This window comes from Malurus melanocephalus, unplaced genomic scaffold, assembly GCF_030028575.1.
Source record: "Malurus melanocephalus ecotype Western Australia unplaced genomic scaffold, MMel_1.1 scaffold_102, whole genome shotgun sequence".
Lineage (NCBI taxonomy): Eukaryota > Metazoa > Chordata > Aves > Passeriformes > Maluridae > Malurus > Malurus melanocephalus.
In genome coordinates, this window is record NW_026623334.1 from 720422 (window position 1) to 733928 (window position 13507).

The 13507-nt window shown below is 42.2% G+C and overlaps 1 protein-coding gene across 3 annotated transcripts in view; it reads right to left on the reverse strand.

Moving 5' to 3' along the window:
- The window catches only part of ARVCF (ARVCF delta catenin family member), a 128112-nt gene that overhangs the window by 42682 nt on the left and 71923 nt on the right, over positions 1-13507 (reverse strand). For all 3 annotated transcript variants that reach the window (XM_057369057.1, XM_057369058.1, XM_057369056.1), the window contains 3 exons: positions 12317-12500; positions 1638-1755; positions 223-394 (listed from right to left, as the gene is read on the reverse strand). In XM_057369057.1, the coding sequence (XP_057225040.1) occupies positions 223-394; positions 1638-1755; positions 12317-12500 (474 nt within the window). The remainder of the gene's footprint in view (positions 1-222; positions 395-1637; positions 1756-12316; positions 12501-13507) is intronic.

Sequence of the window (13507 nt, forward strand, 5' to 3'; positions counted from 1 at the left end):
CAGCACTCCTGTTTAAAGCCAAACAAATTTACAGCAATTGTGCAAAAAGAATCCCAAWTATCTAATAGTGATGCAACACAGGAGAGCAACACATGCCAGGACACTGCCAACACTCCACAAACTGCATCATCCTAAACAAGCACGATGAATGTGCTTGCAAGAGCAGGACAGCAACATTTACCCCAAATCCATTTCCAGTTCTGAGCTTTTTGCAATACATACCTTTAGCTTTTTTCCCACCAAAACAACCAGCATCATCTTTCTTCTTCTTCTGAGAGCCTCCTGTGCCTGTAGTCTGACCAGAATCTTGYTCTTGGTACTTATCAGCTCCGGGGACCTCTTTGTGGACGTGATAGGAAAGGTTCCGCATGATGCACACGCAGTTCTCCACAGACTGTTACAGAGAAATTCATGTTACAAAAAGTAYTGCACTCTCTTACCTGCAAACCATTACACTGTTCAGAGGAGGGCTTGGGGAAATTGAAAGAAGGCCACCTGTCCCAGGAAAACCATGTAATTCTCAAGGAAGATTTAGGAAATTAAAGTTCATTCTTTCTTCTAAACCCCATTTTATTCTTCCAAAAGTGAAGCACTTCATAAATAGTATCCATTCAAAATGAAAACTCTCTAATCAAAAATACCACTTGATCTTACATAAAGAATACAATTCACCAAAAGATCAAACACACAGCAGAAAACGATCATGTAAGGATCTTATTTTAATCCAAGTCTCCCTCTCGTTCTTCCAACGTTTACAATCTCCAAGGGGCCCATTTTATTAAATTTTCTCTGGGTCAAAACCCAGGCCTTGTGAGGATTTCAATGAGAACACACGTTGTCCTGTAGTTATAGCTAATCCACAGCACATCGGGTTCTGACAAGAGCAATGCTCTGTAGGTTGCAATGGAAACCACCAGGTGGTTACAAAATCCACTTCCAAAATTACCTGATTAAGTAACAGGGCTTTGTAACTCCCTTGTACAGGCCATCACATGGTGGGACTCAAAAAGAATAAAATAATGATGCTTCACAAGCCTTCTGGTGATATAAAGAAATAGTATGCTCTTTTTTGAACAGGTTAAAGTTATGATATTCCTCATGCATATAAATACACTTTTAAGTGCCATGGGATGAGATGATGATAAAAACAGATTAATAGAATCTGCACCAAAAAAAAGCCACAGTSAAAGTGCWGCATGTCTGAAAACACTTCTTAATGTCTAAGCACTTCARTCTTTAGAGATGGTGCTGAATAAAGTCTTTAAAATGGGAACTGACTCCTTTGCTGCTTTGTGCAAATGGGACTCAATTCTGATTTGGACACTGCTCTTATAAATGCCAATTAAGAAACGCAGAACAACAGCAATAATGTCACTGACAATAAAGGACAGCTCTCCCCACACCTCTCAGCCACAGCCTTTGCTCCCCTCCTCAGCCATAGAGGGAAGCACAGCAGCATCCTGCTCATACCCCATCAGCAGCTCCACAGAYACCAGAGGGGAGAGAAAGAGAATTGCTCTATTTTCTGAGACAAGCATAATCCTCTTCTGATCCCAGCAAACAGAATTTGGATCCCAGTGCAGCACTTCAGCTTAAATTAATGGAAACATCCACTATGTTTTAATACTCCAATTCACCTTATTGTCCGTGTCCTTCTTGCCAACTGCAGACTGCAAAGCGTGAAGGAGGGCATCCACCAARCCATCACACTCCCTTAGTCTTCTGCGTGCTTCTGCTCCATCTGAGCTTACATTCCTGCCAGGAGAGAGTGGAAAGAAAATTCAGCCCTGTAAGCTTCACTATAAAGCTGAAAGTGCATTGATTTATCCTACACTTATTAGGAACTCATTACCTTGGATGAACAATTAGGAGGCCAAGTAGATTGACAAACCTACTAAAGTGCAGTAAAATAGGGGCAATGCACATCTGCAACTCTCTGAGCCTGAACAAACGGGGAAACACAATCCCAGAGGTGCCTAGAAACACATTTTTCTCTTTTGCTGATGAGTCCAGGGACACACCCCAGCTTCCTTTTGTATCAAAAAACACAAATGTGAATTTTAGTGCCACGTCTTTATGAAACTGAAATTAGAATTCAAATTCTCTGATACCTTTCAAGAGTTGTAACAGTACACGATAGCAACTCCACATTCAAGCCTATCTATTAATGTGGAACAGTACTTACTAAGCTTCAGGRTGACAAAAATGCCCTATAAATGGCCTTATCCGGAGCTGTGCATCACGTTTTTTATTCCATAATTAAGTCTTAGTGTTAGCATTCATAAGCAACACTTGCAGACTTTAAAAAAAAGGCAAAACAGCTCAACATTCACACCTGCCTTGCCCTTTAGCTCATCAGAAGAGATCTTTTTATGGTTTGTTTGTGCTTCCACACTTGCACCACATTTGTTTTTACTGTTTTGATTATGAACAGCATCACAGTATTGAGTATCCTGCTTTCTTATTTCTTCATCTGTACTGGGGTTAATACAAAGGTATACATTCATAAGGTTATTAAAAATTGAAAGTGCATTAGTAAGAGTGTGGCCTRCTGATATCACTTACTGTCTCTTCARCTATGGAAAAAAATACTGAAAATTAATGCCTCAAGAAAAAATTCCCACGTACATCACACATAAATAAGCATGAAAATTCTGCAAGGATCAARTTAATAGCTAATTAATGCTATGGCTAAGTTATCCAGACATCAAACTTTGCAGTTTTAATGTTTCACCCCGCACATCACAAAATGTATCCTTATGAGCATCTCATGCAGACACATCTGCTCTATAAATACCCAGCTCCTGGGATTTTGTTAGTCCTCCCTCCTCGGSTAATGAGCTTCCTGCAGCCCATGGGATTTATGTACCGTGGAAGAACAAACCCCATTTCCCTGTCTGTAACCCAGACCTACAGGAGGGCTCAGTTCCCATCCCTGTCCCAGCAGTGGAGCAGATCTCAGACAGTCCAAGCCCACAGAGATCAGCACCTGCCTCCAAAACAGCAAAAGGCACTGAAGAGCTCCCAATCCCCATGGCAATAYCTGCATTTCAGATCCATGGACAAGTATGCCAGACACCTCTAAGCTTTAAACAAAGCCTCACCCAGGCCAGAAGCTTTCAGAAACTCAATGGAGATATGTAACATACACCACCCAGACCTGGATCAAGTAGAGAGTTTTGCTTTTCACTGAACTTTTTTACACATCAGACAAGTGTTGTTTTACACCAGAAGTAATTCTTCAGTGGATGGAGAGTTTCACACAAGACACCAAACAGAAAAGCAGCTGAGACCCAGCTGAGGTGCTGCTGTTACTCAGGAGACAGGCTGCCATGCAACAACTGGAATGGCCTCAAGATCTYGGAATTAAACAAATGATCTCAGTGACTCGCTTGCTGGAGCAAATTAGTATCAAGAATCTCTGTATATGTAAGTCAGTATTATTACTGAAGTTTGAACGACTTGTGAAAGGAACTGTGCAGGGCTTTCAAGGCACTGATGATGGGCAAATATTCTGTGACAAATGAAAATAACGCTGACTACCCATTGAAAAGGGTGGGAATAGTGAGGAGGAACAACCTGAACTATTTTTACACAAACCAGGAACAAATGAGACCTGCCATTCATCCCCAGTGTTCTGTACAGTCTGCTTCCCTTACCCTGCCTCTTCACCCCCAGAAYGGCCTCTGCTGCCTTCCCTGACTTTCCTGCTTTTCAATACTTTTCCAAGAGTCTGTTACAWGAAAAACCTATTTTAAGAACACAAGTGTCTTTCTTATGCCACACTGCAAAGGGTAATAGAAACCTTCAGTGTGTTTTCAGTAAATATACACAACGCAGTCTGGAGAACAATTCTAAAGGCAAAACATGGAATTACTGCCCAGGTGACTCAGAGTAGATAGGAAAGAAAGCAAGTGGATCACTGATTTTATGTGAAACAGTAAAGCACAAATCTCATTCCAGAAGTTTTAAATCTCCAGCCTTTAGTTGGAAAAAGCAACCTGGATTGCTCCTCAAATTCTCAGAGTCCAGACTGTGGCCAGGACTAGCAAAAGAAAATTTGTGAGGATGTTGCAATATATGCTCTCCCTGGGAAAAAAAAAAAAAAAAAACCCAAACAAAACAAAGAAGCACTAAGTAAATGTTAAATAAAAGTAAATACCTACCAGCATAGAAACACATCAGGCAAGGAATGCAGTCATGCAGTCTGTTGGTATTAAAGACTTCAGAAAGTGGGGGWGAATGTGCTGAGGAATCTGCTCAGGCTTTAGATAAAGTTATCATCATCACCAAAGAGTTGTCTTAGTAATATGCAGTTCTGAATGCTACATTTACATCTGCAGAACAGAGCTGGCAGTCACCACCCTTAGGAGAGGTAAGCTGTTACTACTGTCTGTGCCACATACCAAAATTATCTTCAAGAGAAAAGACTTRAAAGTAATTAAGTACAGGGTACTTAATTTGCACTCTTTCAATGCAATCATGCAGCTCTGTGCCCTCCCTAACAATCCAACAGACAGAGTGGAGATGTGGAGAGATTTTGGATTGGGGTTTTATCTAATGATGAAGAGAAACTTGAAAATAAAGGCAGACATGTTTTTCTCTGAAAATTAATACCAGTTTTTCCAAGACTGTTGCTGTGTCTGTCACTTGTCTGGAGAGCACCATCAGCTGCTACCCCACAGGGCTGCAGACAAAGCGAGGCCCGAATGTTACTGAACACTCACCCCCTGCCTCCCTTCAGCAGGTGAAAAAGCACTTTGTTTAGAGATCTAGCTGGGAATGAAGACAACAGCTTGGAGATGCTGCTTTTTTCTACAAATAGGAAGCTGAAGTGGAAATTTTAAAGACATCCTCCCAGTAACACTTCCACCTTTGCCTGGAATAAATGCAGCTGAGAGCTGAAGCACAGATAGCTGCTTTCCAAACCCTTGCTAAACTCTGACCAGCACCATCACTGAGGATTTGCTGTGCAGACACTGAGCTTTGCATACTTCAGATGATAAAAGATCACCAACTTCTCACAAGTCTAACTTAAAACATATTAATTGTTTGGTCCACCTACTCTGGCAGGCAGAACCCTTGCTGTACAAACACCCTTCCAMACCCACACTCTGCTTCACAATAATGAAATTTTTATTTGGATGCCAGCCAGAGGAGAAGGATCAATAATTGTTGTAGTAAATGTACTCTATTGCCAAGTGTATTTCTAGGTCCACTATGTCTCAAGGGAGGACCATACAACACTTAAAAATCATTCCATCATTTCATGCAGAAATAAAATGGATTGCATACTTCAGTTCACATGAAGTACCAGAAAGTTTAATTGGTATTAAAGTTCATTGTTCTGAAAACAAGAGAGAAGAAAAAAGAAGAAAGAAGCTGCCTGTGACATGAAGATAGCCTGATCCAGGCAACTCTGGTCTGAGGGCCTGTACAGCACAATGGAGTTTGGCAGGAGAGAGTTTGATCTGAAATCAAGCAGAGAATATGGTACAGAAAGCAGAAAGAAGCCCAAATCCAAATGAAATGCACAGAAAGCCCGAGGAGCTCTGCTAATGGTGGTTTAGGCAGGGAGCAGCTGTTCAGATCTGAGCCGGAGATCCCACTGGACATTGCTGCTCCACCCCAGCATTCGCTGACCACTYACACCCRAGAGAGAARCAGCAGAGCAGMCCCAGTTTCTTTGCATGYAAACMCYTCCACYTATTTTTAATAAAGTGATTGGCTTWATTTAGCTGGCCAAATGCCCAAGAGGACACAGCAAAAGCCACCCTGAGAAAGGGCTTCACGAGCTCAGTCTGCTCCAGTGACACAGAACAGATCCACAAGGCACCCTGCCACACCTCATACCCATGGCAGCACTGCCCAGAAGAGCCCCTGGAAACAGGCTGGGGCTCAAGAGTTTAACAAAGGATGGACTTGACATCTGTACCTTGTTATTCATGCCTTTCTATACCCAAAACATCTTGTAATGCCTCTTCAGTAAAATGCTGACTGGTTACCTCCTCCATGACCTACTTGGAGGGCCTCAGCTTGCTCTCCTGTAATGCAAAATGATGCAGAAACACGACACGAAAATTCCATGATGCCCAGCAGCTAYTTAGCTTCCAAATTATTCCAGTCTCTGCTTGGAGGAAAGGCCAAGAGGCTCTGCTTGTTTTACCACACATGCTTGCTGCCATGTGAAAAGAATCTCAAAAGTACAGAAATGAGATGGGATTAATCTAACAATGGATCATGGATCACAAGCCTTCCAAAGCAGACTATGTCCGTTGCAGACTCCAGTGAGCTTTGCTGCAGTCCTGCTCCTCATCCCACCACAGCAAGAGATATTTTTGCAGATTCCCTTTCCTGACAGCCAAGGGAAGAGGGACCTAGATTCATTCCTRAGTAATGACAGAAGGCAGTAAGCAAGTGCACAACTTTAAATTTATACCTCAAGATATGATTGTAAAGCATTAAGGTTGCATGTAACTAGGTTATGTCTCTGCTGCTAAAATCTATGCATRATTTATTTATATTACAAGCTAAACATCAGGAACTGTCAGGAGGAACCCTAACAGCTCCTTACTAGCACGAATTAAACGCTCTGCTCATCATATAAGCCCCAGGACAGCCATATGCTGTGATCCTGCACAGTATCAGTAAGCTAATTAAGAAACTGCCTTCGCTCACTCCTCTCTTTTGTGTGGGTTTTTAATTTGAGTTGATTTTTTCCAGTCTGGGTTGGGCAGATAAGCTTCCTCCTTTCCATGCTGCTTGCTGCCTCCAAAGTGAAGATTCACAAGCAAATTTYGGYTCTGTTTTTATCTCTTTCTARAACTATTCCTTCTCTGGAAGTCCASTTCAAAAGCACCTGTTGCACACCAAAGGACTGACAGTATCATCAGCCCTGGGACCTGCAGCATCAATCTCCCCAAGGCTGTACCCACTCTGAACACAGCATTGAGTGTAGCACTGTGGGTGAGTGGGGTAGCACTGTGGGTGAGTGGGGGGACAGAGCTGTCACCATCTGCCCTCAGCTCCCCTGGCTGGGACAGGGCAGCATCAACCTTTGCAGTGGACCTGCAGTCCAGTCCAGATGATCTTGGTTAAATAACTGCCCTGCAAATACACAGGAAATGATTACTTGAAGTAGGATAGGGAAACACAGTAAGTAAGAAGGAATGTCAGACAAACCCTAGCAGAGGGCTCTGAACTAATGCAAATTTACTGCTGATAAAAAGCAGGGAAATGTGAGTTTTCAGGTGGCAGCCTTTAGTTTCCATCTTCTGTGTTCTGCAATGCTTCAGCGAGCAAAGTTCCCTTGACACCAAGGGCAGCAGTCTGGCAGCAGCGTCACCTGAGCCTCACCCCCTGTGCCCTGCTCTGCACTAGGCAGCACTTCCAGGTCAAAGATTCACACTTCAGTGCCTTCTGACTTCAGTCAGCTGCAGATGAAGGCTGCCTCCAGTACACGAGTGCACACAGGACAAATAYTGTGTGACTGTCACCACATACTATTATCATGCCTGCAGGATGCAAAGATGGATAGAGCTTTGGAGTAATGCATTTTGAAAGCTCTAATTCCCAGGCACTTTTCTTCAGAGAAAAGCCACACATTAATCATTAATAAGAAAGGAGGGCAAAAGGAACCTGGCTTTGGCAACCTTACTTCTTTTAGTTCCTCAAAATCAGCACACGGACAAGGGAGAACAGGCACACCAACATCACTGATAACTCAGTACWGTGTTTTCAGGGGGCAGAGAGAGACCTTTTCTGCCCAAACAAGACCTGATGTCGCTTGAAAAACCTTTACCTTCATGTGCCTCACAGACACCCACACTCCTGCTTSAAACAGGGTGTGCAGTGCCTGTCTGGGTACACACACGTTACAAATACACAAAGACACGAGGACTCACAGCATTACCTGTGACTGGAAYACTGCAAGGGACATCTGCAGGACAACATGAACACACATGCAGCACATAAAAAGGCACATTGCTAAATCCTCCAACTACTGGTATTTACCAACTTCAGGGGAAAGGACACACAAAGGTGCCAGTGCCACATTAAAGACAGAAGAGTGAAGATCTGTGCAGTCTAGATCACCTCAGGCACTTGGGAGCTTAAACCTCACCAAAGCCAGGAGGAGACAGGGCTATTAAAAATTAGACCACAAAAAGGTTTATACCATTAATCTTGCCTGTAATTATGTCAGCGCAGTAGCAGAACAGCAAATAAACCCACATTTCTCAAGTCTCCTGTTACAGCTTTAGCCACTAGGCTGTCCCTTCCCTTCTCAGGGGTTGATGCTGCACAAGGTGTTATGTGCAATCTCCATCTGAAGGATGCGTGTTTTTAGGGGAAGTCAGGTGGGTGCAGTTTGTTTGTGTTCATACACCTCAGCCAGGGCTCTGAACCCTGAGGCTATTTGTGAATGTGAAYTTCTGTGTACTTGGAGAACTGACAAGAAATGCTGCAACTACAGATGGTACCCCTGGAAAAAGGAGCACTTTGCATCTGTTTGCTATGCAAATTARTTCATTTAACATTTGTTGACAGCAGGTCAGTTTAGCACAGGAATCAGGCTAGAAAGTTGGCAATTTAGGAACTAAGTTCTACTCTGTCCTCTTAGAAGTGAAAAAATCCAAGAGAGAATTAAAAGTAATTAGGCAGAAAACAGCAATTAAGTTCAGAATGAATTTAATTTTCAAACCATTAAAATCCTATCTGCTTCCAGAGAACCAGGAATCATGGTGGGTATCTTCACAGAAAACTAAAGAGATGATGGGACTGCATCAGTGCTCTGATCCACAGATGCAGCAATTTCCCTTCAGGGCAGGGATGCACCTTAGGACAAACCAGGGGACCCAGGGAAGGTCTCTGGTACTGCCTGGGTGGTCAGAAATCATGGATCTTCCCCACAAGGACTCAACTCATACTTTTCTCCTAAAGCACCTCAGTATCTGGGTAAAAGTTGTAGGAAGGATCATAAAATGGCCTCATGAAGAGGCACCAAATCATTCCGTTATTTCAACAGGAGTGCAACTTGAAGATAAATGCTTCCGGATTGCAAATCCAAAGGGCTTAAAAGAAAAAAAGAAAGRCAGTAACTAGGAGAGACACTCTCCACATACCTAAAAAAATAAAATACAATGTGAAAACATAAAGCTTGTATTGCAAATGAAATGAAGGAACATCTGTGCATACTTAATGATCTCCTAYAGTAAGCAAATGTCTTCCTTACTTCTTCCCCAGTCCCACTATTTCATAACCAAAAATTCCACTTGGATTTGTTTCTTTTACTGCTCCYTTCCAGATTTCTACCAGTCATGTTTCTTTTATCAGCTTCAACAGAGTAAAAGWATATCCCTGTTTTATGAAATGATACCCAAGGCAGCATCTCTCACAAGGCTCGTGACCACTTGCAGTAGYAAAGTGATAATGGATACTGCAGATCTATTCATCATATTGGATATACCCCTAGAAACAAAACACAGCAATCTAAGAGGAAGCATCTTTTTCCTGATCTCATGATGAGAATGGAGACAAAATTATCATCACCTGCAGTAGTTTCTGAAAACTCCAGTGTTTCTCAGTCAGGATTACAACAGAGCACCCAATAAATTTCATTATCAGATTATACTCTGCAAACTGGACATGCTGCCAAGTTTCTAAAGGGGAATACAGGATTCCCCAAACATTTGTCTGAACAGAGTTTTTGGCAAGTCAAGTGCAGAGTGAGATGGCACACAGAACCCACCAGCCGTGTTCCAGATAATACCAGGATTCCAAATATCCAGTCACAGCAGAGGCACACTTAAAAGCAGAGGGCTTGACTTTAGAAGGAGCTCTTTAAATAAACACTGGCCTCCAAAGTCCACAAAAACAGACCCTAAGCAGCAGCCTTTTCCTCCTCTGATTCCCACAGGCTCTGTGCATGTGCAGTCAGCCACAATAGCTTGGAATGGACACTGAGTATCCCAGGTAAACCCAGAGTGAAAAAACATGGCAAAACAGAGTATATGAATGGCTTTCTTGATGATAAACTGTGAGCAGCTTCTCAGATTTCCAGCCTGTAAATGACCAGGTCCAGCATTACCCAGTATCAGACACAGACAACAAGCAGGTCCAGTGCTGGGTGCAAGTTCTGTGGCCACACAAACTAAAATCAGGATCAAGCATCACAGAGGGGTTTTATTAATTCAGAAAGTGGGCAGATCAGGGCTGTGGAAAGCCAGTAAAACCACCTCAGCTCCAGCCAAGGKGCAGAGTGCACGGATCACGGTTCTTATCTTGTAAATGAATTCCCAGGCCTGGTACAGGTACAGATCTCTGCCCAGGTGCTGGCCCCAATTACTGACCCTGCTCCTTCCATCCCACACCACACTSTCCCTGCTGTTAAAACAGCTCTTAATCCATGCTGGGCAGGTGGGCCAAGGTGACTTTGGAGAATACAACTCACCCTGACCTGCTCAGACATGCACACACACACCAGCACCCAAACCCATAAAGTCAGGAGGGAGAGACAAATTACACAGGAAAAAATGTGTAAGATCAGAAAGCAGAGTGGGATGGATCAGGAACTGAAAAAGAGCTAAAGGTAAATAATAGTAATGTAGGAGTTTTTTTTTAATTGCTTGTTTTTAATTATTTTGAAATGAGTGTATCCATGGCTCCACATTATCAAAGGAGAAACCTAGATTAAGAACAAAGTAAAGATGAGTAAGCAGAGTTTAAAAAAAAAGGCAAGTAATAATTAACTGGCAGTTCATGCTGTGAATCACTGAGTTTGAAACAAACTCGCCCACATCTGTTGATAAACTTCATTAACTGAAAAAATGATACTGAAATGAATGCCATCCTGCATGCACAATGTCTGTGTTCTCTTAAATACCGAATCTGCAAGGACATCTGAAACCCCCGAAACTCAGAGATTATACTGGTTATTTTGGGAGACACCTGAGGCTCACTTCTAAAGGGGAAAAGGGAGGCTGGCACATCACCAAGAGACCTMACCTCCCAATCAAATATCAAATTGGTGAACATTTGCAGTCTGCAATAAGCTCCGTTTGTGGAAAATTGAATTCCTAAGACCAGCTACTGTGTCAATGAGAGAAGCGTAGGCAAAGGGGTTTTTAAACACTGGTGTCTGTCAGACAGATGGCTGCAACAATTTATTCTCTGTCGGTGTTAACTATCACATCTTGCTGCTGCTTTGAAAGATGTGCTGCAGAGGATTTCAACACACAACACAAAATAATTCCAACAGTTTGAATGTTAATTACTTTTGATATGTCCATTTACACGCCTAGATCTGGAATTGCTCTACAAAAGGYATGTGTAATATCCCTGACATGGCAACAGGAAGCTGAAAGACAGCTCATATCCACCTGCTCCTGCATCTGTCCTGTTCCTGGACTCATCTCACTGCAACAAGTGGGGAGACAGCAAGACAGTTCTCCCCACCTCTGAGTTTCCACTAAAACCAGTACCTCACTTTAAAATAAAAAAAAAAAAAACAGACAAACCCAAGCCTGATCAACAAACTCAAAGATACTCTGGATACAGAAGTTCAAGTGGATCCATATACTAATAAAATTTTATGATGCGGATTAGGCTAGTCTACTAATGACCAATTTATTGTCTACGCTTACTGGAGAATCTCATATTCATTGAGATAATCCTTTTATTCCCTCACCATGACTAATTTCCTCTTGCAGAACACACTTAGAATATGAGACACTASTAAGTAAAAACTTATGATGTCTGGAGTCTGCTTAAAGGACCTTAGTTTCCAGTGGGACTGCACATAATTTCAGTAATGGGCCCTTTCAGAACACTTTTCATTACTTTCTTCATTTGTGAAGTTACTTGGGGGAAAAGTTATTGCAATTTAGAGACCACAAGTCCAAGAAACAGAAATGAAACAACTTCTGAAGATGCATTAATCAGGAGAGATCTGACAGGAGTACACTTCAGAGCAACAGAAGGTACAATGCCAAATCTTTATTAGTTTTGTTCAAACTAATTGACTTGATCACAGAGCTGAAGAATCTAAACTCTGTAACTATTTTATCTCAAAAGAAAAGCAAAATGAGACACACGAATTTAGGGAGTATTTATTCTTCAGGTTTTTCAGACTTAATTAGGACTCCTTTTGGCATGGACTTTTGGCATGGACTGTCCTGCTCCCAAGGTGCTTTCAGAATTGCAAATACAGTACCAAACCAGAAAAGACTCCTTTGCAAGGAATATAYAGAGAAGGAGCATTCAGGATCCCAAACAGTCAGCAGTTCAAGGTTTGACTAAACCCCCAGCTGTGCCTTACCGTAAGCAGCCCGAGGTGTTTTTGAACACCGTTGTCCACTCCGCATCGCGAGGCTTCGAGTCCTCGTTGGGCTCGCTCTCCCAGCCCGAGTGGGGGATGATCACCTCGTTGGTCAGGGTCTGCAGACCATGGTTGATGATGACCATCTTCAGGGGYTCATAGGAGGATAAATTCCACAGAGTGCCTGCAGGAGAAAATAAATATTTYATTAAATAACCAGAGTGTAACAACGATTTAAAATCTGTAGGTTAAACAGAACCACAGGATTCACAGAGAACTGCTTGAAGGTTAAATCATAAAACTAAACAAGAAGGCTTRATGAGATGCCAGGCCAGAACTAGCTTAGGAAAAATCCCACAGCTTCTTCAACAAAGCAGGGAAGTTCTTTTATCAAGACACAGATATTTTTTAACTCATCAAGCCCTAAACAGAGTACATAGAAGTGATGTACTGTTGGAGATTAATAGGGTTTTTCTGCTGTAAACAAATTGTGTTACACTTTCAAGTCTAACTATGTCTCAAAATGTAAAAATTCATCCAGTGAAGCAGACAAGTGTATCCTCCATCCTAGGAGGGATGAATTTCTGGGGGATCGCTGATCTTGTACTCATCTTCTGCACAAGAAAAAATTTCATTCAAGTCTCCTCTCTCTTGCTTACTTTCACATTTTCCTGTCACAAGCAATATCTGTCTTCCAATCTCCTGGTACCACAAGCATATGATTCCTTGAAAAAGCTGAAAACCAAAACTCCCCTGTCTTCATTTTTACTTCAATTATGAGCCAAAGCAGACAGAAGTCAAACATCAAAACAGAATAATAAAACAACAGCTTTACAGCTGCAAAATATCCAGTGTTAGATAAGTGACACAACCTCCCAGYAGACCTGTGTCAGTGTCCTGACAGTTATCACTCATTAGAAAACAGAACACTCACTCCAGAGATGATTTCTGCATAGACCCAGAAATCTGGTACCATTTGAGAACTGTCAGTAGCAACACTTGGAGRGAGCCAGACACACATTTTCAGTCTCCAAGGAAAAGTGTGAGTTCTAGCAACATTTCAGACAGACCAAACAGAAATCCCAGATTCCCCAGAATACATTGGAAATATTTTCTAAGCAGGACCAATATTAACCTGAGGCTCCCTGTGCTACTACAACCATGAATTTGTGCATATTACAGTGCAAATTA